At 44.0% G+C, this 26135-nt stretch overlaps 1 protein-coding gene across 1 annotated transcript in view; it reads left to right on the top strand.

Moving 5' to 3' along the window:
• LOC132400430 (PC3-like endoprotease variant B) overlaps window positions 1–26135 on the top strand; it is a 1805907-nt gene that overhangs the window by 1519132 nt on the left and 260640 nt on the right. Inside the window, exons 13-14 of the mRNA XM_059981370.1 lie at window positions 9924–10034; window positions 25313–25406. Of these exons, the coding sequence (XP_059837353.1) occupies window positions 9924–10034; window positions 25313–25406 (205 nt within the window). The remainder of the gene's footprint in view (window positions 1–9923; window positions 10035–25312; window positions 25407–26135) is intronic.

Below are 26135 nucleotides of genomic sequence, written 5' to 3'. Positions count from 1 at the left end.
TCCTTTGCAATTGTATTTAAATAATCTAAAATATAAACACAAGAAATTCTGCAGATGCTGGAATTCCAGAGTGGCGTACACAAGATGCTGGAAGAACTCAGCAGCTATGGAAATCGATAAATTGTTCATGTTTCAGGCTGGGACCCATCATCAGTGATTTATGTCAATGATCTGGATGATGGAATTGATGGTTTTGTTGCAAAGTTTGCAATGATATGAACATACGTGGAGGGGCAGATAGTTTTGTGGAATAGAGAGACTGCAGGATTTAGACAGATTAGGAAAACGGGCAAAGTGGCAGATGGAATACTGTGTTGGGGAATGAATGACCATGCATTGTGGTAGAAGAAATGAAAAAGTTGATTATTTTCTAAACAGAGAGAAAGTGCAAAAACCTGAGGTTCAAAGGCATTTGGGAGTGCGTGATTCCCTAAAGGTTAATTTGCAGGTTGAGTCAGTGGTGAGGAAGGCAAATGCAATGTTAGCATTCACTTCAAGAAGACAAGAATATAAAAGCAAGGATGTTACGTTGAGACTTTATAAAGCCCTAGTGAGGCCTCAGTTGGAGTATTATGAACAATTTATCTTAGAAAGGATGTGCTGAAACTGGAGAGGGTTCAAAGGAGGTTCACGAAAATTATTCCAGGATTGAATGGCTTATCATGTGAAAAGCATTTGCTGGCTCTGTGCTTGTATTCACTGGAATTTAGAAGAAACAGGGGGGATTGAAAGCCATGGAAAGGCCTTGATAGAGTGGATGTGGAGAGGATGTTTCCTATGGTGCAGTGTCCAAGGCCAGAGAAGACAGCCTCAAAATAAGGGCATCCTTTATTGTGAATGGAGATGGAGAGGAATTTTTTTTAGCCTGAGATTGGTGAATCTCTGGAATTCGTTGCCACAGGCAGGTGTGAGGGGCAAGTCTTTATGTATATTTGAGGCAAATTGATTCTTGACTGGTCATAGCATAAAGGGATACAAGGGGAAGGTCTGAGGCTGGGGCTGAGTGTAAAACTAGATCAGTCTTGATGAAATGGTGGAGCAGACTTAATAGGCCAAAAGGCCTAATTCTGCTCCTATATCCTATGGTCTTATCAAGACTAGAAAGGAAGGGAGAAGATACCAAAATAAGAAGGTGGCAGAGGGGAAGGATAGAAGGTGATAAGTGAAGCCAGGTGGGTGGCAGAAAGTTGATGAAATAAGAAGCTGGAAGGTAATGGACTGAAGGAGAAGAAATCTGATAGGAGAGGAGAGTAGACAATTGGAGAAACAGAAGCAAAAGGGCACCAAGAGGAGCTGATAGGTAGGTGAAGAGCAGGGAAGGGGTGAGGGAGAACCAGAATGGGGGATGGAAGAAGAATGGAGGAAGGTAATTAAACTACTTGATGTTCATGCTATCAGGTTGGAGGCTACCGAGATGGAATATGAGGTGTTGCTCCTCCACCTTGAGGGTGGCCTCATCTTGGCAGAGGAGACCATGAACTGACTTGTCAGAATGGGAAAAGGGTTGAAATTAGAGTGGCTGGCCATCAGGGAATCTTACCTCTTACAGATAGAGTGAAGGTGTTTGACAATATGGTCCTCCAATCTACAGGAGTATTTAATTTCCAAGTTAAGGTAACAACAATTTGAAAGATTTTTACTTATTAAGAGCAGCATGCAGGTAAAGAATTGTCAGTAATGACATTAAAGATCAGTAAAGCTGGGTCTAAATCAGATCAGCCTCATATAAACTACTCAATTATAGATCTTTGTAGAAGAGAAACAGATTTTGTGCTTGCTTATTTGTGCTTTTCCATTCAGATGAGCCTTTTTTCCTGAACATGATAAATCTGATTTGCATATGATGAGCTTTCTGCTCTACTTAGACAATAGACAATAGACAATAGGTGCAGAAGTAGACCATTCGGCCCCTCGAGTCTGCATCGCCATTCTGAGATCATGGCTGATCATTCACTATCAATACCCAGTCCCTGCCTTGTCCCCATATCCCTTGATTCCCCTATCCATCAGATATCTATCTAGCTCCTTCTTGAAAGCATCCAGAGAATTGGCCTCCACCATCTTCCGAGGCAGTGCATTCCACACCTCCACAACTCTCTGGGAGAAGAAGTTCTTCCTCAACTCTGTTTTAAATAACTGACCTCTTATTCTCAATCCATGCCCTCTGGTACTGGACTCTCCCAACATCTGGAACATATTTCCTGCCTCAATCCTATCAAATCCTTTAATTATCTTAAACGTTTCAATCAGATCCCCTCTCAATCTCCTCAATTCCAGCGTGTACGAGCCCAATCTCTCCAATCTCTCTGCGTAAGACAGCCCTGCCATCCCAGGATTCAACCTAGTGGATCTACGCTGCACTTCCTCAATTGCCAGAATGTCCTTCCTCAAACCTGGAGACCAAAACTGTACACAATATTCCAGGTGTGGTCTCACCAGGGCCCTATACAAATGCAAAGGGACATCCTTGCTCTTGTACTCAATTCCCCTTGTAATAAAGGCCAACATTCCATTTGCCCTATTCACTGCCTGTTGCACTTGCTCATTCACCTTCATTGACTGATGAACTAGGACTCCTAGGTCTCTGCATTTCTCCCTTACCTAACTCTACACCGTTCAGACAATACTCTGCCCTCTTGTTCCTGCTTCCAAAGTGGATAACTTCACATTTATTCACATTGAATGACATCTGCCAAGTACCTGCCCACTTATCCAGCCTATCCAAGTCTCCCTGTATTCTCCTAACATCCTCTTCGCATGTCGCACTGCCACCCAGTTTAGTATCGTCAGCAAACTTGCTGATATAGTTTTCAATGCCCTCATCTAAATCGTTGACATAAATCGTAAAGAGCTGTGGTCCCAATACAGAGCCCTGTGGTACCCCACTATTCACCTCCAGCCAGTCCGAGAAACACCCATTCACTGCTACCCTTTGCTTTCTATCTGCCAACCAGTTTTCTATCCATGTTGAAACCCTGCCCCCAATGCCATGAGCTCTGATTTTACTCACCAATCTCCTATGTGGCACCTTATCGAATGCCTTCTGAAAATCTAGGTACACAACATCCACTGACTTATCCTCATCTAACATCCCTGTTACACCCTCAAAAAATTCCAACAGATTAGTCAAGCATGATTTGCCCTTGGTAAATCTATGCTGGCTCGGCCTAATTCTATTACTGGAATCAAGATGTGCCACTATTTCGTCCTTAATAATGGACTCAAGCATCTTCCCCATGACTGACGTTAGGCTAACAGGGCGATAGTTCTCAGTTTTCTCCTTCCCTCCCTTCTTGAAAAGTGGGACAACATTAGCCACTCTCCAATCCTCAGGAACTGATCCTGAATCTAAGGAACATTGGAAAATGATTACCAATGCATCCCCAATTTCCTGAGCCACCTCTTTTAGAACCCTCGGATGCAGACCATCTGGACCCAGGGATTTATTAGCCTTCAGTCCTACCAGTTTACTCATCACAGTTTCTTTCCTAATGTCAATCTGTCTCAATTCCTCTGATATCTTATGACCCTGGCCCATCCATACATCTGGGAGATTGCTTGTGTCCTCCCTGGTGAAGACAGATCTAAAGTATGCATTAAATTCTTTTGCCATTTCCCTGTTTCCCATAACAATTTCTCCCAATTCATTCTTCAAGGGGCCAACATTGTTCTTAACTATCTTCTTTCTCTTCACATAGCTAAAAAAGCTTTTGCTATCCCCTTTTATATTCCTGGCTAGACTGAGCTCATACCTGATTTTTTTCTCTCCGTATTGCTTTTTTCGTCAAGATCTGCTGTTCCTTAAAATTTTCCTAATCATCTGTATTCCCACTCATCTTAGCCCTGTCATACTTCTTTTTCTTTAATGCTATGCAATCTCTGACTTCCTTTGTCAACCACTGTGGCCCCTTCCCCCTCTTTGAATCCTTCCTTCTCATTGGAATGAATTGCTTTTGCATCTTTTGTATTATCCCCAAGAATATCTGCCACTGCTGATCCATTGTCTTTCCTGCCAGGGCATCCACCCATTTAACTTTAGCCAGCTCTTCCCTCATGGATCCGTAGTCTCCTTTATTTAATTGCAACACTGACACCTCTGATATGCCCTTATCCCTCTCAAATTGTAGATAAAAACTTATCATGTTATTATCACTACTTCCTAATGGCTCCTTTACTTCAAGATCACTTATCAATTCCTGTTCATTACACATCACCAAGTCCAAAATAGCCTCGTTCCTGGTTGGCTCAAGCACAAGCTCTTCCAAAAATACATCCCTTAGACACTCCACAAACTCCCTATCCTGGGGTCCAGCACCTACCTGATTCTCCCAGTTCACCTGCATGTTGAAATCTCCCATAACGACTGCATTACCTTTAGCACATGCCAATGTTAACTCCCTAATCAACTTGTACCCAATATCCATGCTACTGTTTGGGGGCCTGTACACAACACCCATTAGGGTCTTTTTACCCTTACTGTTCCTCAGCTCAATCCACACAGACTCTACTTCCCCTGAATCTCATTCCTCACCAACAGGGCCACCCCACCTCCTCTTCCCATATTTCTGTCTCTACGATAGCACGTATACCCTGGTACACTCAATTCCCAGGCCTGATCCCCTTGCAGCCATGTCTCCGTTATCCCAACAATATCGTAGTTCCCCATTTTCATCTGAGCTTCAAGTTCATCTGTCTTATTTCTGACACTACGCGCATTCAAGTATAGAATTCTTAGCCCATTCCTCCTCTCTTTGCTTAAAACACTGTCTATTGTACCTAACCCAGCTCCTTGAACTTCCATCGGGCTAATTGCACCTTGAATTTTGATGACCTTCTCAAGACCACCCAAACCTTCTACACATTTAACCTCATGCTCCTTCTGACCAACCCTCTGTACATGTAACTTTTCCAACACATGTTCTGTCTCACCTTTCTCCTTTACACAATTAATATTTGGGAAACGTGTATTCCCCACCTGTCCCTTATCCTTCATCATATCATCTTCTCTCGTAATCTGGATCCCTGCCCCTGCACATCTAGTTTAAACCTCCCCGAGCAGCACTGGCAAACATTCCTGCAAAAATGTTAGTACCCCTCCAGTTCAGATGTAGACCGTCCCTTCGAAACAGATCTCAATGTCCCTGGAACAAAGACCAATTATCCAAAAACCTGAACCCTTCCTTCCTGCACCATGTTCTCAGCCTCGTATTAATGTGCATAATCATTCTATTCTTCGCCTCACTCGCATGTGTGAGTTCACACGTTGAACTCACACGAGTTCACACTACTTGTTCTCATCTCCTCAGCTACATCCAGTAATTTGTGATTGAGGATCAAAGAACTGCGAGCAGTATCACTGTATGGGCCCATATAAACCTACTCCACCTTCTAACCTTCTATTTTCCTTCCATCCCCATGCCCATCTAAGAGTCTCTAATGTCCCTGTTGTATCTGTCTTGACCACCACCACTGACAGTACTTTGCAGACTCCAACCACTCTCTGAGTAACAAATCTCACTCTGACATCTCCTCTACACTTTCCTCCACTGACCTTAAAATAATATCCTCTGCATTGGCCATTGCTGCTTTACAAAAAAAAGGTCTATTGTGGCGACCCACTTCCCAGCACACTCGAACCGGCTCACAAAGTGGCACGCACCGGCATCGAGGCCGGTCCCAACAAGGGCGCCAGGCCTTCTACACCAGCAAGGGGAAAAGCCCACGCGCAGGACGGGACTGTGAATATGCGCCCCCTACAGCATTCCCGCCCGGGGGAGGGCGGGAACAGTAAGGCTTTAAAGCGAGGCCGCGAAGTTTAAATAAATCTCTTTTGCAACTGCAACTCACCAACTGCGTGTCGTTATTCTAGCGCTGTGTGTAGCACACCACTACACTATCTGCATGTTTGTTTGGTAGCGAGTCATATTTCAAATTGACAACAAAAATTAACAGCTTCTAGCCCAAGGTTCTTAAACTAATCATCTACCTATCATGACTGCCCCTGCTGGTGAGTCAGCTAACCTGAACAGAGTAACAGGCTAGCAAAATGCAGCACAGCACAGGAATGCCAAACCACATGCCTGAACTCAGCACAGTCCTAATCCAACTGTGATTCAACTCCTGTAGTGAGGAACACATCAATATACAGTACATGGAAATTTGCAAAGAAAGTTGGCAATTTTTTTCCTATATAACTGTCAATGATTTTCAAAACTGCAAGTTACTCTCAGTGGTTGGTTATTATGGGCCTTCTCTACCTTATAAAGACCATGCAGCACAAGAGCAGAATTAGGCCATCTAGCCCATCCAGGCTGTTCTGCTATTCAATCATGGCTGATCTTTTTATCTCCTCCTCAGCCCCACTCCCTGCACCTACTCTCTGTAATCTTTGATGCCATGGTCAATCAACAACCTATCAATCTCTGCCTTAAATACACCCAATGACCTGTCCTTCACAGCAACCTGTGGTAACAAATTCCACTAATTCACCACCCTCTGGCAGAAGAAATTTCTCCACATCTCTGTTCCTGTATTCCAAGGCTGTACCCTCTTGTCCTAGACTCCCCCATCATGGGAATCATCCTTTCCATGTCAATTCTGTCTAGGCCTTTCAACATTTGAAAGGTTTCAGTGAGGTCATCCTTCTAAATTGCAGTGAGTACAGACGACAGCCATCAAATGTACCTTGTACGACAAACCTTCATTCCTGGAATCAACTTTGTGTGCCTCCTCTGAACCCTTTCCAATATCAGCACATCTTTTCTTAAATGAGGAGCCCAAAACTGTTCACAATAGTCAAGGTGAGGCCTTACCAGTTCCTTAAAAAGCCTCAGGATCACATCCCTGCTCTTGTATTCTAGACCTCTTGAAATGGATGCTAACTCTGTATTTGCTTTCCTCACCATTGACTCAACCTACAAGTTAACCTTTAAGGTGTTCTGCACAAGGAGGCCCAAGTCTCTTTGCATCTCAGATTTTTGGATTTTCTCCCTGTTTAGATAAAAAGTCTGCACATTTAGTTCTACAACCAAAGTGCATGACCATGCATTTTCCAACATTGTATTTCATTTGTTGCTCTCTTAATCTGTCTAGGTCCCTCTGCAGTCTGTTTCCTCAACAATAGCTGCCACTCCACCAATCTTCAGGTAACCTGCAAACCTGGCAACAACGCCATCTATTCCATCACCTAAATCATTGATATTCAGCATAAAGAGAAGCAGTTCCAACACTGACCCCTGCAGAACACCATTAGTCACTGGTAGTCAAGCAGAAGAGGATCCCTTTATTCCCACTTATTGCCTCCTACCAATCAGCCAATGCTCTAACCAAGCCAGTAACTTCCCTGTAATACTATGGCCTCTTAACTTGGAAAGCAGCCTCATGTGTGGTACCTTGTAAAAGGTCTTTTGAAAATCCAAATATACAACATCCACTGCATTCCCTTTATCTATCCTACGTGTAATCTTCTCAAAGTATTCCAGCAAGTTTGTCAGACGGGATTTTCCCTTTAAAAAGCGATGCAAAATTTGTCCTATAATGTTCTGTGTCTCCAAGTACTCCATCACTTCATCCTTAACAATTGACTCCAACATCTTCCCAACCACTGAGGTCAGGCTAACTGGTCTATAATTTCCTTTCTGCTGTGTTCCTCCTTTCTTAAAGAATGGAGTGACATTTGCAATTTTCCAGTCCTCTAGCAGCTTGCCGGAGTCCGATGATTTTTGAAAGATCATTACAAATGCCTTCATAATCTTTACTGCTACCTCTTTCAGAACCCTACAACTTACTTCTAGAGTCTTGTAGGCTGAAATAAACTTCAACAGAGGACATTATGATGTTCCTCCAGCTTGCCTTGTCCTCCTTTGAAACAGTGTAGAATACTAAAGTCAAAGGAGTGAAAGTAGGGGAGGAATAGAGAAATGGAGCTGGCATATACACTTGGAAATCTGCAGATGCTGGAAATTCCAGCAACACACACAAAATGCTGGTGGAACGCAGCAGGCCAGGCAGCATCTTTAGGAAGAATTACAGTCAACGTTTTCAGCCGAGACCTTTCGTCAGTCCTGACGAAGGGGCTCGGCCTGAAACACCAACTGTTTCCATCTCTGGACTTCTCTGGACTCCTGTAATGCTGTACACCAACATTTTGTGTGCATGGCATATACACTTAATAGCTCTTTCCATAGGTTAAAGGCCCAAAGTGAGTTGTTGGACTGTTCACACAAGGACGCATGAAATTGGGAGCAGTAGAGTGCCACCTGAGCCCTCACTTCTGTCTGCTATTAGCATGACACTGGCTAATCTGTACTGGCTTCAAACATGTTCCTGTGTCTGGTACACATAATTCCATGGTCTTCATCTTAAAGAATAAAAAATTCACAGATTCAAGATGAAATATAAATGGAGGGATGTGTTAGATTGATCTTGGAGAAGGTTAAAAAGTCAGCACAGCATAATGGGCTGTAGGGCCTCCACTGTGCTGTAACATTTGATGTTCTATGCTCTATTCCATCCCGCCTCTGTTAACAAATATGAGGAGAAATGTCTATCTCTTCCTGAGCTCAGTTGAAATGAATAGCAGGAATGAGTATTGTGTTCATTTTGTGCAAAGTCTCCATTCTGAAATAATAAATAAGCAAAGTTGCTCAAGTGTTTTTCTTTAGGACAAACTTCATTACCATTTTCTTTATCTTATAATATATTATAGCTGCCTACCTGTTTGGCACAATGCTAAAATGGTGGCATAATTATTTTTCCTTTCACTTTACTGCGCTTATTAACCACAACTGTCATCATTTAAACACGACTGTCTCTCTTTGATACTATATATTTTTTCATAATTAGTCACACACCCCCATCTAGAATTAAAAATTCTCTTTGCCTTTCGTTTTTCAGTCTTTTAAATCAAAGAAACTCATCTTAAATGCAGTGAGTGAATTATACCTGCAATTTTTAGAAAGAAAAGCATTTGCCTACTATTTATCTGCACAGATTTCTCATATCTACCTTACTTGTGGCTCAGTCACAAAACAAAAAAGGTTAAATATGTTTCCTATTTGTGATCTGCATGATTTTAATATTCATTTATATTCTCTATAATAACATATTTAATAATTATATGTTGGTCGTTGACAAAAACGATGCATTTCGCTGGATTCTTTAATATTTCGATGTGCATATGACAAAACTAACCTTTATCTTTCTCCGTTTTTTTCATTTTTAGTTATGTTATCAGGTTTTCATGTTCCTGCTCCTGTTAACCACAGTTTTTTCTCTCTCTGTGGACCATAGGCTATCCCCACTCTTACGTTTTTTTAATGTATCTGTTTAGGATTTGTCATGAGATTGGGAGACGAAAGGGTCTGGGTTGTGGAGGGTGCTGAGGGAGTGCATCTCGGATTGACACCATGGAAGTGGTAAACATTGTAAAAGTTGTATTTGATTCTACTTATTGAATTACATTAAGTGCACTCTGCATATCTTGATACTTCCAAATAGCAGAGTGAGGTGCCATGATCGCATAGCAGTTAGCGTGAAGCATTGGAATCATGGGCATTGGAATTTGAGCTCAGTCCCTGTGCCCTCTGTAAGGAGTTTTCATGCCTCCTCATGGAATGAGTGAGTTTCCTCCCACAGTCCAGTTAATAGATTAATTAGTCATTGTAAATTGCTCCGTGATTAGGCTAGAGTAAATCGGGGGTTTCTGGCAGTGAGGCTCAAAGGGCTGGAACGGCGTGTTCTGCACTGTATCTTTATATAAAGTAAATAAAGTTTAATGTCTGTCAAAAGGTATTTACTGCTATTTGTGCCCTAATGCAACTGAAATACCTGAAAAAAGAGATCCATTTAGTGTTTTTATGTACATGTAGATGTGATTTTCTTACGGGGTGAATTGAAATGTGTTTGGTTGGTTTTAATCACAGTTACGGGTTTGGACTGATGGATGCTGGGTTAATGGTCGAGCAAGCCCTTCTCTGGACTCCTGTAAACCCTCAGCGGATGTGCTCAGAAGAATTGCCACTTGACCCTGTGATGTGAGTACCCTGAGGTTTCTTTTGAATACAGCTTTGTAAAGTTCAAATGCTGAAATCAAAATGATCAATGCCCAGCCATTTTTATTACGGTGGATTTTACAAAATGTATGGGGTGGGTGGTGGGGAACCAGATACAAGTGTATTTTGATTAAAGCTTTTTAAAGAAGAGCAGCCTAATCAAAATTGAAGTAATTCTACAGAAGTGTCTGTTGAGTGATTAATTATTGATCAATAATAGTGATGTGGCATTTTTGAAATGTAAATCGGATACATAAAGCACTATTATCGTTAATAGAAACAGCTGTGAATTATGGGGGAAGGGGAAAGAAAGATGGTGGAAAGAGAGAAAAGAAAGAAAGGCAGCTACTACTGCTTGCTGAAAAACACATTCAGGCAAACACTTGGTTCATTGGCTGCTCTGCTGACCAAGGGAACTCTCAAAGGTTTTGGCCCCAGGGTTCTGAAAGAGGCGGCTGAAGAGATGATGGAAGCATTGATAATGATCTTTCAAGAATCACTAGATCCTGGAATAATTCTGGAAGACTGGAAAATTGCAAATGTCACTCCACTCTTCTAGGAGGGAGAGAGTCCGTAGAAGGGAAACTATAGGCCAGTTAGTCTGACGTCAGTACTTAAGAAGCTGTTGGGGTCAATTATTAAGAATGAGGCCTCAGGGTACTGGAGGCACATGATAAAACAGGCCATAGTCAGCATGGTTTCCTCAAAGGAAAATGTTGACTGGCAAATCTTTTGGAATTCTGTGGAATTCTGTGATAAAGGAGAAATGGTTGATGTTGTGTATGTCACGGTCCCGACTGTTAATTCCCCATATCCTCCTAATTCCCTTTGATTGTGGCGCACCTGATTCTCATCTAAACCTGCAGCATAAATATCCCAGCTTTGCATCCACTCATCGCCAGATAGTTGTTTCAGCCAGTGTGGTAATTCACATTCCCGACCGCTTAGGATTGTGTGCTCTAAGTTTTACTTCAGTACCGAGGTTTACCAGTGTAACTCTGTCTCTACTTGTCAAGATAAGTATTGCCTGCTGTTTGCCCTTTCATTTGTCGTTCAGCTCAGCAATGCTCTGTGTCAAGGTAAGTATTGCCATTCAGCTCCAGTCACGCTCATGCCCTTGTCTGCATCCTAACTCTAACTCCATGCCAGTGTCCTGCATTTGGGTTTGCCCGTTCTTTACAACAGAACGATCTGGCCACCATGGACCCAGCGGACACAAACACCCTTCAACAAGCCCTCACCAGCCATGGTTCCCCACTGGGACAGTGCAACCAACTGCTCCGGGAGGTCATGTAGAACCTCCATTCCCTGTCTGCTCACATCACGCAGATCGGTGATCAGGAGGACTGAATCTCCACTCATTTCACTCAACCCACTCCTGGAACTCAGCCTAGCCAAACCAGACAGCCTGTAGTGGCAATCCCCCACGCGTTACCAACATCCCCGCCCAGAGAGCCTCATGTACCTGAACCGGAGCACTATGCTGGGATTTGGGGAAGTGCCAGGCCTTCCTCCTTCAGTGCTTCCTGGTGTTGGAACAGCGTTCGTCAAAGATAAGTCAAAGATTGTTTATGTCATGGTGTTGCTGCGGGGAAGTGCATTAGCATTGGCCACAACAGTTCGGGACAACCAATCGGATATCTGCTCTTCTTTTCCACTTTTGTCACGGAGATGAGAAAGATCTTTGACCACCCTGTCCGTGGTAAAGACGCTTTCAAGCACCTACTCATTCTCCACCAGGTCTCCCGCAGTGCTGCCGAATATTCCGTGGAGTTACGGATATTAGCGGCTGACTCAGGGTGGAACGATGAGTCACTACAGGGGGGTTTTTGGAATGAACTCAGGGAACCTGGTGAAGGACGATTTGGCGGCAAGAGACGACACCAACAGCCTGGATTCCCAGATCTCCCAAGCCACCAGGTTGGACAACCACCTCCGAGAACGCCATAGAGAAAGAACTGGTCGTGAACCACCTTTGGCCACTTCTCGACACTCATTATCACCTCCCAGCAGAACAAGCCTCTCTCCTCCTCCTGCTCCCAGAGTAGCTCCCAGCCCGGTCTTTTCCACCGCCCTGGGAGAGGAACCCATGCAGCTAGGACAGAACCGCCTTTCTCCCGCTGAACGACTCTGGAGAATGAGAGCAAGTGAGTGTCTATGTTGCAGCCAGTCTGGCCACTTCCTTGCTACCTGTTCCCTTCGGCCAAAAGGGAAAGGCTCACCAGTAGCAGGGAGGACCCTGGTGAGTAAGACAACATTCCCTTCCGTCCCCTGAACCCGGATGCAGCTTCAAGCAGCTCTGTGTTACAACCAACAGTTCTTGCCTCTGCAAGCACTAGTGGTCTCCGGCACAGAGGGAAACTTCATGGATGAGAACTTAGCCTTCCAAGCCGGAATTCCTCATGAGCCTTTGTCAGTGCTGGACACCCAGCACTGGATGGTAGATTCCTGGCCCGAGTTCAGCACCGCATGGAACCTCTGCTTCTCCTTCTCTATCGGGAACTTAATCTCCTCTCCTTAAGCCCCTGTAGCTCTTGGCCACCCCTGGTTAAGCTGTCATAATCTCCACATTGACTGGCCCACCAGGAAGATGGTCAGCTGGAGGTCGTACTGCCATTCCTCTTGTCTGCAATCAGCCCTTTCCCCAGTGGAGATCAGTGCGACCTCGTCCGCCTCTGAGCCCTCTGACTTGACCACGGTTCCCGTAGAGTATCATGATTTGGGAGAGGTGTTTAGCAAGCAACGGACCTTTTTTCTGCCTCCACATTGCCCTTACAACTGAGTAATTGACCTTCTCCCCAGAGCCTCATTACCCACCAGTCGGCTGTACAACTTGTCCCACCCAAAAAGAGAAGCTATGGAGATGTACGTAAATGACTCCCTCGCAGCTGGCATTATCCGACCCTCACCTTCCCCTGTGGGTACTGGTTTCCTTTTTGTGCAGAAGAAAGACGGCTCACTGCACCCGCGCATCGACTACCGTGGCCTGAACATTACCATAAAGAATAAGTTACCCTGCCCTTTATCATATACCATATAACCATTACAGGATGGAAACAGGCCATCTCTGCCCTTCTAGTCCGTGCCGAACGCTTACTCTCGCCTAGTCACACCGACCTGCACTCAGCCCATAACCCTCCATTCCTTTCCTGTCAAAATACCTATCAAATTTTATTTTAAATGACAATATCGACCCTGCCTCTACTACTTCTACTGGAAGCTCGTTCCACACAGCTACCACTCTCTGAGTAAAGAAATTGCCCCTCGTGTTACCCCTAAACTTTTGCCCCTTAACTCTCAACTCATGTCCTCTTGTTTGAATCTCCCCAACTCTCAATGGAAAAAGCCTATCCATGTCAACTCTATCTATCCCCCTCATAATTTTAAATACCTCTATCAAGTCCCCCCTCAACCTTCTATGCTCCAAAGAATAAAGACCTAACCTGTTCAACCTTGCCCTGTAACTTAGGTGCTGAAACCCAGGTAACATTCTAGCAAATCTCCTCTGTACTCTCTCTATTTTGTTGACATCTTTCCTATAATTCGGTGACTAGAAGAGTACACAATATTCTAAACTTGGCCTTACCAATGCCTTGTACAATTTTATCATTACATCCCAACTCCTATACTCAATGCTCTGATTTATAAAGGCCAGCATACCAAAAGCTTCCTTCACCAACCTATCCACACGAGATTCCACCTTCAGGGAACTATTATTCAGGAACCATTATTCCTAGATCACTCTGTTCTACTGCATTCTTCAATGCCCTACCATTTTCCATGTATGTCCTATTTGGATTATTCCTACCAAAATGTAGCACCTCACACTTATCAGCATTAAACTCCATCTGCCATCTTGCAGCCCACTCTTCTAACTGGCCTACATCTCTCTGCAAGCTTTGAACATCTACTTCATTATCCACAACACCACCTACCTTAGTATCATCTGCATATTTACTAATTCAATTTACCACCCCATCATTCAGATCATTAATGTAAATGACAAACAACATTGGACCTAGTACAGATCCCTGAGGCACACCACTAGTCACCAGCCTCCAACCTGACAAACAATTATCCACCACTGTTCTCTGGCATCTCCTATCCAACCACTGTTGAATCCATTTTACTACTTCAATATTAACACCTAAAGGTTGAACCTTCCTAACTAACCTTCTGTGCGGAACATTGTCAAAGGCCTTACTGAAGTCCATATAGACAACATTCATTGCTTTACCCTCATCAACTTTCCTCGTAACCGCTTCAAAAAATCCAATGTTTGTCAAACATGATCTTCCACACACAAATCCATGTTGACTGTTCCTAATCAGACCCTGTCTATCCAGATAATTATATATACCATCTCTAAGAATACTTTCCATTAATTTAACCACCACTGATGTCAAACTTACAGGCCTATAATTGCTAAGTTTACTCTTAGAACCCTTTTTAAACAATGGAACAACATGAGCCATATGCCAATCCTCCGGCACCATCCCCATTTCTAATGACATTTGAAATATTTCTGTCAGAGCCCCCGCTATTTCTACACTAACTTCCCTCAAGATCCTAGGGAATATCCTGTCAAGATCTGGAGATTTATCCAATTTTATATTCCTTAAAAGCGCCAGTACTTCCTCTTCTTTAATCATCTTACCTTCCATAACTTCCCTACTTGTTTCCCTTACCTTACACAATTCAATATCCTTCTCCTTAGTGAATACCAAAGAAAAGAAATTGTTCAAAATCTCCCCCCTCTCTTTGGGCTCCACACATAGCTGTCCACTCTGATTCTCTAAGGGACCAATTTTATCCCTCACTATCCTTTTGCTATTAATATAACTGTAGAAACCCTTTGGATTTATTTTCACCTTACTTGCCAAAACAACCTCATATCTTCTTTTAGCTTTTCTAATTTCTTTCTTAAGATACTTTCTACATTCTTTATATTCCTCAAGCACCTCATTTACTCCATGCTGCCTATATTTATTGTAGATCTCTCTCTTTTTCTGAACCAAGTTTCCAATATCCCTTGAAATCCATGGCTTTCTCTAACTTTTACCCTTTCCTTTCAACCTAACAGGAACATAAAGATTCTGTACCCTCAAAATTTCTCCTTTAAATGTCCGCCATTTCTCTATTACGTCCTTCCCATTCAACAAATTGTCCCAATCCACTCCTTCTAAATCTTTTCACATCTCCTCAAAGTTAGCCTTTCTCCTATCAAAAATCTAAACCCTGGGTCCAGTCCCATTCTTCTCCATAATTATATTGAAACCAATGGCATTGTGATCACTGGACCTGAAGTGCTCCCCAACACATACATCTGTCACCTAAAATCCTATCAACTATCAACTATCAACTCAGCATTTGAGCCCCTTCAAGGAGCCACAGTTTTTCTCTAAATGAGACTTGCCGAATGCCTATTACCTGGTCAGAATAAGCAAGGGAGATGAATGGAAGACAGCTTTTAACACCCCCCTCGGTCATTTTGAATACCTGGTGATGCCTTTCGGCTGACCAATGCTCCTGTGGTGTTCCAGGCTCTGGTCAATGATGTCCTTAGGGACTTCATTAACCATTTTGTTTTCACTTATCTGGACAATATCCTAATCTTCTCCCGTAATCTCCAGGAGCACACTCACCATGTCCGCCAGGTTCTTCAGAGGCTTTTGGAGAACAAGCTATTTGTTAAGGCTGAGAAGTGCGAGTTCCATGCCTGTTCCTTCAGTTTCCTGGGGTACATCATTGAAAGCGGACAGGTGAAGGCAGATCCCGAAAAGATCCGGGCTGTGGCAGAGTGGTCCAAACCCAAGATGCATAAATAACTCCAGCAATTTCTTGGGTGCGCCACCTTCTACCGTCGCTTCATCAGGGACTACAGCCTGGTGACAATGCCCCTTACTCAGCTCACCTCTCCTGCGACCCCCTTCCACTGAACCCCCGAAGCGTACTCAGTCTTCTCAGAGCTGAAGAGGCGTTTCACCTCAGCTCACATCCTGGGCCAACCTGACCCCTGTCACCAATTCATTGTGGAATTCGACGCCTCTGACTCTGGGGTGGGAACGGTCCTCTCCCAATGCTCCGTCCCAGACCAAGTGCTCCATCCCTGCGCCATCTTCTCTCGCCATCTATCCCCCACTGAACAGAACTGCGACATTGGGAACCGGGAGTTGCTGGCCGTCAAGCTCATCTTGGAGGAGTGGAGGCACTGGCTGGAGGGAGCAGAACACCCATTCATCATTTGGGCAGACCGTAAAAATCTGGCATACATCCAGACAACTAAACACTTTAACTCCCCCCAAGCCCATTGGGCACTGCTTATTGGCCACTTCAATTTCACCCTCACCTACAGTCCTGATTCCAAGAACGTGAAGCCACATGCTCTCTCTTGGCAGTACGTCTCCGAGGAGAATCCTTCCAATCCTGATACCATTCTCCCAACATCCTGGGTGGTTGAGTTCATAGTTAAAGAGGCCCAACGGACTCAACCTAACCCAGGCTATGGATCCCCCCCTCCCCCCACCATTCGCCTCTTCTTGCCTGACTCTCTCCGTTCTCAGGTTCTCCAGCGGGGGCATACTTCCCTGTTTGCCTGCCATCCGGTAATCGGTCGAACTCTGTCCCTTTTGAAGTGGCATTTCTGGTGGCCCACCATAGATGCTGACACTCGCTCCTTCGTCTCTGCCTGTTCTGTGTGTGCTCGTGGAAAAGCCTCCCATCGGCCACCTGCGGGGTTGCTTCATCCCCTACCTGTTCCTGGCTGCCCTTGATCCCACATTGCTCTGGATTTTGTCACTGATCTACCCCCTTCATATGGTAACACAGCTGTACTCACCGTGGTTTTTCCAAAGCCATACACTTCATAGCCCTTCCCTTCCCAGCCGATGAAACTGCCGACCTCCTTGTCCAACATGTCTTCCGCCTTCATGGAATTCCCCCTGACATTGTTTCTGATTCATCTCCCAAGTCTGGAAATCCTTCTGTCAAGCCCTCGGAGCTTCAGTACGTCTGTCTTCCGGGTACCATCCGCAGACTAACGGTCAAACGGAGCGAGCAAATCCGGATCTGGAAGCAGCACTGCGCTGCATTTCCGCCAGTAACCCGCCATCCTGGAGCACCCGTCTCACTTGGATTGAGTATGCCCACAACTCTCTGGTCAGCGCTGCCACCAGTATGTCCCCTTTCGAATGTTCCTTAGGCTATCAACCCCCTCTGGTTCCTGCCCACGAAGATGACATCGCTGTACCTTCAGTTCAGGCCCTTCTCCGCCGGAGCCGCAAAGTCTGGAAGGATGCACGCTCGTCCCTGCACCACCACTGACCGCAACCAGAGTATCGCCGATCGGCACCGGAGTCCAGCACCCAACTATCACCCTGGTCAGAAGGTTTGGCTCTCTTCAAGAGACATCCCCCTCAAAACCGAATCCAAGAAACTCACCCCTCCTTACTTCGGACAATTCAAAAACGACAGCATCGTCAACCCCTTGGTGGTCAAGCTCAAACTACCCAGATCCATGCACATTCATCCCACGTTCCACGTCTCCCAAATGAAACCTGCATCTATCAGCCCTTTGTGCCCTCTTGCTGAACCTCCTCCACCCAGCCGGGTCATTGATGGTTACCCAGTTTATACTGTCCGGTGAATACTGAATGTGCACTGCTGAGGCAGGGATTTCCAGTACCTCGTCAATTGGGAGGGATATGGTCCTGAGGAATGAACCTGGATCACCCGCTCCTTCATCTTAGACCCTTCCCTCATCCGAGGTAATCAGGGAAACCATGATGGTTCACCTGGAGGCTCCCATTGAGGAGGGGGTACTGTCACTGTCCCGACCGTTAATTCCCCATAATCTCCTAATTCCCTTTAACTGTGGCACACCTGATTCTCATCTAAACCTGCAGCATAAATATTTCGGCTTTGCATCAACTCATCGCCAGATCGTTGTTTTAGCCAGTGTGGTAATTCACGTCCCCGGCCACTTAGGATTGTGTGTTCTAAGTTTTACTTCAGTATCGAGGTTTACCTGTGTAACTCTATCTCTCCATGTCAAGATAAGAATTGCCTGCCGCCCATCTCCTGCTTGCAGTTCAGCTCCAGCCATGCTCACGCCCTTGTCTGCATTGTAACTCTCTCTCCATGCCAGTGTCCTGCGTTTGGGTTCGTCAGTTCTTTGCAACAGTGTACTTGGATTTTCAGAAGGCTTTTGACAAGGTGCCACACATAGAAACGTAGAAGAACCATAGAAATCTACAGCACATTACAGGCCCTTCAGCCCACAATGTTGAGCCAACCATGTAAGCTACTCCAGAAACTACCTAGCATTTCCCTACCGCATTGCCCCCTATTTTTCTAAGCTCTATGTACCTATCTAAGAGTCTCCTAAAAGACCCTATTGTATCCACCTCTACCACTTCACTGGCAGTGCATTCCACGCACCCACCATTCTCTATGTGAGAAACTTACTTCTGACATCCCCCGTGTACCTAATTCCAAGCACCTTAAACCTATGCCCCCTCGTGTTAGCCATTTCAGTCCTGGGAAAAAGGCTCTGACTATTCACATGATCAATGCCTCTTTTATCATCCTATATCCCCCTATCGTGTCACCTCTCATCCTCCATCACTCTAAGTAGAAAAGACCTAGTTCACTCAACCTGATCTCATAAGGCACGCCCTCCAATCCTGGCAACATCCTTGAAAATGTCCTCTGCACTCTCTCTATAGTATCCACATCCTTCCTGTAGTGAGGTGACCAGAACTGAACACAGTACTCCAAGTGGGGTTTTAGCAAGGTCTTAAATAGCTGTAACATTATCTCACGGCTTTTGAATTCAATCCCATGGTTAATGAAAGCCAACATACCATTCACCTTCTTAACAACACTGTCAACCTATGCAGCAGCTTTGAGTGTCCCATGGACACGGACTCCAAGATCTCGCTGATCCTCCACACTGCCAAGAGTCTTACCTTTAATAAGACATGGGGCTGCTTAACAACATACAAACCCATGGTATTACAGGAAAGATTCTAGCTGGATAAAGCAGTGGCTGATTGGCAGGAGGCTAAGAGTGGGAATAAAGGGAGCCTTTTCTGGTTGGCTGCTGGTGACTAGTGGTGTTCCACATGAATCTGTGTTGGGAGCTATTCTTTTTACATTACAGTATATGTTAGTGATTTGGATGGAATTGATGGCTTTGTTGCAAAGTTTGCAAATGATATAAAGATAAGTAAAGGGGCAGGTTGTTTTGAGGAAGTTGGGAGACTATAGTTTTAGGGGATTCTATAGTCAGGGGGGCAGATAGGAGATTTTGTGGGGCAGATCGGGAGACTCGGATGGTATGTTGCCTCCCTGATGCCAGGGTCCGGGACATCTCAGATCGGGTGCAGGCTATTCTTGAGAATGAGGGCATGAACCCAGATATAGTGGTCCATGTAGGGACCAACGATGTAGGTAAGGTGAGTGAGGGGGTCCTGCTTAGAGAGTTCAGGGAGTTAGGAGTGAAGCTGAAAGGCAGGACCTCCAGGATGACAATCTCATGATTGCTACCTGTGCCACGTGCGAGTGAGGCGAAGAATAGAATGATTATGCACATTAATACAAGGCTGAGAGCATGGTGCAGGAAGGAAGGGTTCAGGTTTTTGGATAATTGGTCTTTGTTCCAGGGACGTTGGGATCTGTTTCGAAGGGAAGGTCGACATCTAAACTGGAGGGGTACTAACATTCTTGCAGGAATGTTTGCCAGTGCTGCTCGGTGGGGGGTTTAAACTAGATGTGCAGGGGGCAGGGATCCAGATTACGAGAGAAGATGATATGATGAAGGATAAGGGACAGGTGGGGAATACACGTTTCCCAAATATTAATTGTGTAAAGGAGAAAGGTGAGACAGAACATGTGCTGGAAAAGTTACATGTACAGAGGGTTGGTCAGAAGGAGCATGGGGTTAAATGTGTAGAAGGTTTGGGTGATCTTGAGAAGGTCATCAAAATTCAAGGTGCAATTAGCCCGATGGAAGTTCAAGGAGCTGGGTTAGGTACAATAGACAGTGTTTTAAGCAAAGAGAGGAGGAATGGGCTAAGAATTCTATACTTGAATGCGCGTAGTGTCAGAAATAAGACAGATGAGCTTGAAGCTCAGATGAAAATGGGGAACTACGATATTGTTGGGATAACGGAGACATGGCTGCAAGGGGATCAGGCCTGGGAATTGAGTGTACCAGGGTATACGTGCTATCGTAGAGACAGACATATGGGAAGAGGGGGTGGGTTGGCCCTGTTGGTGAGGAATGAGATTCAGTCCTTAGCAAGGGGTGACTTAGGAACAGGGGAAATAGAGTCTGTGTGGATTGAGCTGAGGAACAGTAAAGGTAAAAAGACCCTAATGGGTGTTGTGTACAGGCCCCCAAACAGTAGCGTGGATATTGGGTACAGGTTGATTAGGGAGTTACCATTGGCATGTGCTAAAGGTAATGCAGTCGTTATGGGAGATTTCAACATGCAGGTGAACTGGGAGAATCAGGTAGGTGCTGGACCCCAGGATAGGGAGTTTGTGGAGTGTCTAAGGGATGTATTTTTGGAAGAGCTTGTGCTTGAGCCAACCAGGAACGAGGCTATTTTGGACATGGTGATGTGTAATGAACAGGAATTGATAAGTGATCTTGAAGTAAAGGAGCCATTAGGAAGTAGTGATCATAACATGATAAGTTTTTATCTACAATTTGAGAGGGATAAGGGCAGATCAGAGGTGTCAGTGTTGCAATTAAATAAAGGAGACTACGGAGCCATGAGGGAAGAGATGGCCAAAGTTAAATGGGCAGATGCCCTGGCAGGAAAGACAGTGGATCAGCAGTGGCAGATATTCTTGGGGATAATACAAAAGATGCAAAAGCAGTTCATTCCAATGAGAAGGAAGGATTCAAAGAGGGGGAAGGTTGACAAAGGAAGTCAGAGATTGTATAGCATTAAAGAAAAAGAAGTATGACAGGGCTAAGATGAGTGGGAATACAGATGATTGGGAAAGTTTTAAGGAACAGCAGATCTTAACTAAAAAAGCAATACGGAGAGAAAAAATCAGGTATGAGCTCAGTCTAGCCAGGAATATAAAAGGGGATAGCAAAAGCTTTTTTAGCTATGTGAAGAGAAAGAAGATAGTTAAGAACAATGTTGGCCCCTTGAAGAATGAATTGGGAGAAATTGTTATGGGAAACAGGGAAATGGCAAAAAAATTTAATGCGTACTTTAGATCTGTCTTCACCAGGGAGGACACAAGCAATCTCCCAGATGTATGGATGGGCCAGGGTCATAAGATATCAGAGGAATTGAAACAGATTGACATTAGGAAAGAAACTGTGATGAGTAGACTGATAGGACTGAAGGCTAATAAATCCCCGGGTCCAGATGGTCTGCATCCGAGGGTTCTAAAAGAGGTGGCTCAGGAAATTGCGGATGCATTGGTAATCATTTTCCAATGTTCCTTAGATTTAGGATCAGTTCCTGAGGACTGGAGAGTGGCTAATGTTATCCCACTTTTCAAGAAGGGAGGGAAGGAGAAAACTGAGAACTATCGCCCTGTTAGCCTAACGTCAGTCATATGGAAGATGTATGAGTCCATTATTAAGGACAAAATAGTGGCATATTTTGATGGCAGTAATAGGATTAGGCAGAGCCAGCATGGATTTACCAAGGGCAAATCATGCTTGACTAATCTGTTGGAGTTTTTTGAGGGTGTAACAAGGATGTTAGACGAAGGTAAGCCAGTGGATGTAGTGTACCTAGATTTTCAGAAGGCATTCGATAAGGTGCCATATAGGAGATTGGTGAGTAAAATCAGAACTCATGGCATTGGGGGCAGGGTTTCAACATGGATAGAAAATGGTTGGCAGACAGAAAGCAAAGGGTAGCAGAGAATGGGTGTTTCTCAGACTGGCTGGAGGTGAATAGTGGGGTACCACAGGGCTCTGTATTGGGACCACAGCTCTTTACGATTTATGCCAATGATTTAGATGAGGGCATTGAAAACTATATCAGCAAGTTTGCTGATGATACTAAACTGGGTGGCAGTGTGACATGCGAAGAGGACGTTAGGAGAATACAGGGAGACTTGGATAGGCTGGGTGAGTGGGCAGATACTTGGCAGATGTCATTCAATGTGAATAAATGTGAAGTTATCCACTTTGGAAGCAGGAACAAGAGGGCAGAGTATTGTCTGAACAGTGTAGAGTTAGGTAAGGGAGAAATGCAAAGAGACCTAGGAGTCCTAGTTCATCAGTCGATGAAGGTGAATGAGCAAGTGCAACAGGCAGTGAATAGGGCAAATGGAATGTTGGCCTTTATTACAAGGGGAATTGAGTACAAGAGCAAGGATGTCCTTTTGCATTTGTATAGGGCCCTGGTGAGACCACACCTGGAATATTGTGTACAGTTTTGGTCTCCAGGTTTGAGGAAGGACATTCTGGCAATTGAGGAAGCGCAGCGTAGATTCACTAGGTTGATTCCTGGGATGGCAGGGCTGTCTTACGCAGAGAGATTGGAGAGATTGGGCATGTACTCACTGGAATTGAGGAGATTGAGAGCCGATCTGATTGAAACGTTTAAGATAATTAAAGGATTTGATAGGATTGAGGCAGGAAATATGTTCCAGATGTTGGGACAGTCCAGTACCAGAGGGCATGGATTGAGAATAAGAGGTCAGTTATTTAAAACAGAGTTGAGGAAGAACTTCTTCTCCCAGAGAGTTGTGGAGGTGTGGAATGCACTGCCTCGGAAGATGGTGGAGGCCAATTCTCTGGATGCTTTCAAGAAGGAGCTAGATAGATATCTGATGGATAGGGGAATCAAGGGATATGGGGACAAGGCAGGGACTGGGTATTGATAGTGAATGATCAGCCATGATCTCAGAATGGCGGTGCAGACTCGAGGGGCCGAATGGTCTACTTCTGCACCTATTGTCTATTGTCTTTTGTTTAAGTAGAGCAGAAAGCTCATCATATGCAAATCAGATTTATCATGTTCAGGAAAAAAGGCTCATCTGAATGGAAAAGCACAAATAAGCAAGCACAAAATCTGTTTCTCTTCTACAAAGATCTATAATTGAGTAGTTTATATGAGGCTGATCTGATTTAGACCCAGCTTTACTGATCTTTAATGTCATTACTGACAATTCTTTACCTGCATGCTGCTCTTAATAAGTAAAAATCTTTCAAATTGTTGTTACCTTAACTTGGAAATTAAATACTCCTGTAGATTGGAGGACCATATTGTCAAACACCTTCACTCTATCTGTAAGAAGTAAGATTCCCTGATGGCCAGCCATTCTAATTTCAACCCTTTTCCCATTCTGACAAGTCAGTTCATGGTCTCCTCTGCCAAGATGAGGCCACCCTCAAGGTGGAGGAGCAACACCTCATATTCCATCTCGGTAGCCTCCAACCTGATAGCATGAACATCAAGTAGTTTAATTACCTTCCTCCATTCTTCTTCCATCCCCCATTCTGGTTCTCCCTCACCCCTTCCCTGCTCTTCACCTACCTATCAGCTCCTCTTGGTGCCCTTTTGCTTCTGTTTCTCCAATTGTCTACTCTCCTCTCCTATCAGATTTCTTCTCCTTCAGTCCATTACCTTCCAGCTTCTTATTTCATCAACTTTCTGCCACCCACCTGGACAATGATCCCCAATAAAACAAACCCTGCCCCGCACAAAAAAACTTAACAGAGCATCAACCCCCGGACACCCTCCCTTCACACTGCAGAATGGAAAAGTAACAGACAAATTAAAAACACAGAATATAAAAACCATAAGCCTGAAAAAGCATAGAAACATAGAAATCCTACCACACAATATAGGCCTTTTGGCCCATAAAGCTGTGCTGAGCATGTACTTACTTTAGAAATTACCTAGGATTACCCATAGCCCTCTATTTCTCTAAGCTCCGTGTACCAAGTAATAGTCCAATTGCTAAATGCGACCCTCGAAACCATCTTGTGATATCATGGACATTCATCTAAAGAGAGGGACGTTAATAGGCAGAAAGGCCTACCCTTCTGCCACAGTGAGCCACACAGTGTTGGACTGCTCACAGATTCCTTCCCTGACTGCAATTAAAAGGAAGATTGCTGGTGCTGAAGCCTTGCCTGCCTTTTCATTTGTCTCAATGTCTCAATTTTCCTTGACGCTTTACTTGGCGATTGATGGATTCTTGAACCAGCAATATGGAGTCAAACTTCTGCTCGTGCCCTGTCTCAAAGTTTCTTCACATTGATGCCATCCAAGTAAACACCTGCTTCCCAATCTCCAAACTGTAAATCACAGGCTCTAACCGTCTCAGAAACAGAGTTAAGGTGAAAAACAGTTGTAAAAGATGTAAAAAAGACAATTTTGTGAGCTATCTGGAAGATGTCAATGAGGGAGCTTTGTAACTGGTGCCATCTTGGCCAAAAGTTATGCATATTCTACAACTGCATACTTTCTCGTGTTCTGAAAAGCAGTGGAAGGTTTAGAGAGGCAATAAAAAGCAGAGGCAAATGCAGATTGGGGAATGCACATCAAACATTTCAACAAAAGGAAAAGAAACTCGTAGTTGTCCTGTGCAGTATTATCTCACCAAGGTTTCTTGGAGATCTCCACTTGTTAATTGCTCATGAACACATGGATTTTAAACTCTCTGTTAACCTCGTCAGTTGAAGAATGAGATGGTGGGGAGAATCTCATAGAAACACACCAAATATTGAAAACCTAGCGTACATGGAGAGAATGTTTCCTACAGTGGGTGTATCAAAAATTAAAGTGAAGGGTCTCAGAATACCAGGACATCAACTTAGAATGGAGATGAGGAGGAATTTTTCAGCACGAAAATGATGAATCTATGGAATTTGTTGCCATATCATTGAGTTTATAGGGAAAAATGAATCTTAAGTTAGCATATCGTGACATATGGTGTGTATACTTTGATAATAAATCGCATGATAAATTTACTTTCAGTTTGACTTCATATTTAAAGCATTGGTTGATAGTTTCTTGATTAGTCAGGGTGCCGATGTTACAGGGCGAAGGCAGGAGAATGGAAGTGAGAGGGAAAAAATTAGCCATAATGGAATAGCAAAGCACACTTGGTGGGCTGAATAGCCTAAATCTGCTCCTCTGTCTTATAGTCTTACGGAAATGTCACAAAAAAAAGTGCCATCTTCTTGTTTGAATTAATTTAGGCTGAATGCCTTCATTTCAGTGATTCTTTCTTCAATTCTTTTTCATGTATTACACCAACAGAATTATTCCAGCTGGCAAAAGTGTGAACCTCCATCTCACTACAAATGCTTGTGAGGGCACTGCTAGAGCCATCAATACACTGGAGCATGTGCAGGTTGGTGAAATCAACTGATTATAGTGATGACCACATTGTTAGTCCAATGACATTATATCTGTTTACCATAAGACCATAATCAGAATCAGGTTTATTATCACTGGCACGTGACATGAAATTTGTTAACTTAGCAGCAGCAGTTCAATGCAATACATAATCTAGCAGAGAGAGAAAAAAATAGTAATGAATAAAATAAAAAATAATAAACAAGTAAATCAATTATGTACATTGAATAGAATTTTAAAAAGTGCATAAACAGGAAAAAAAGTTTATTTAAAAAGTTTATTTAAGTATAGTTTTTTTAAAAAGTGAGGTAGTGTCCAATATTCAATGTCCTTTTGGGAATTGGATGGCGGAGGGGAAGAAGCTGTTCCTGAATCGCTGAATTTGTGCCTTCTGGCTTCTGTACCTCCTGCCTAATGATAACAGTGAGAAAAGGACATGCCCTGGGTGCAGGAGGTCCTTAGTAATGGAAACTGCCTTTCCGAGACACCACTCCCTAAAGATGTCCTGGGTACTTTGTAGGCTAGTACCCAAGATGGAGCTGACTAGATTTTTAATCCTCATAGCTTTTTTCGGTCTTCTGCAGTAACTCCTCCATACCAGACAGTGATGTAGCCTGTCAGAATCCCCTTCACAGTACAACTATAGGGGTTTTTGAGAGTATTTGTTGACATGCCAAATCTCTTCAAACTCCTAATGAAGTATAGCCGCTGTCCTGCCTTCTTT

The sequence above is a fragment of the Hypanus sabinus genome, chromosome 10 (genome assembly GCF_030144855.1).
Source record: "Hypanus sabinus isolate sHypSab1 chromosome 10, sHypSab1.hap1, whole genome shotgun sequence".
NCBI lineage: Eukaryota > Metazoa > Chordata > Chondrichthyes > Myliobatiformes > Dasyatidae > Hypanus > Hypanus sabinus.
This window is presented reverse-complemented; position numbering and strand designations above follow the sequence as displayed.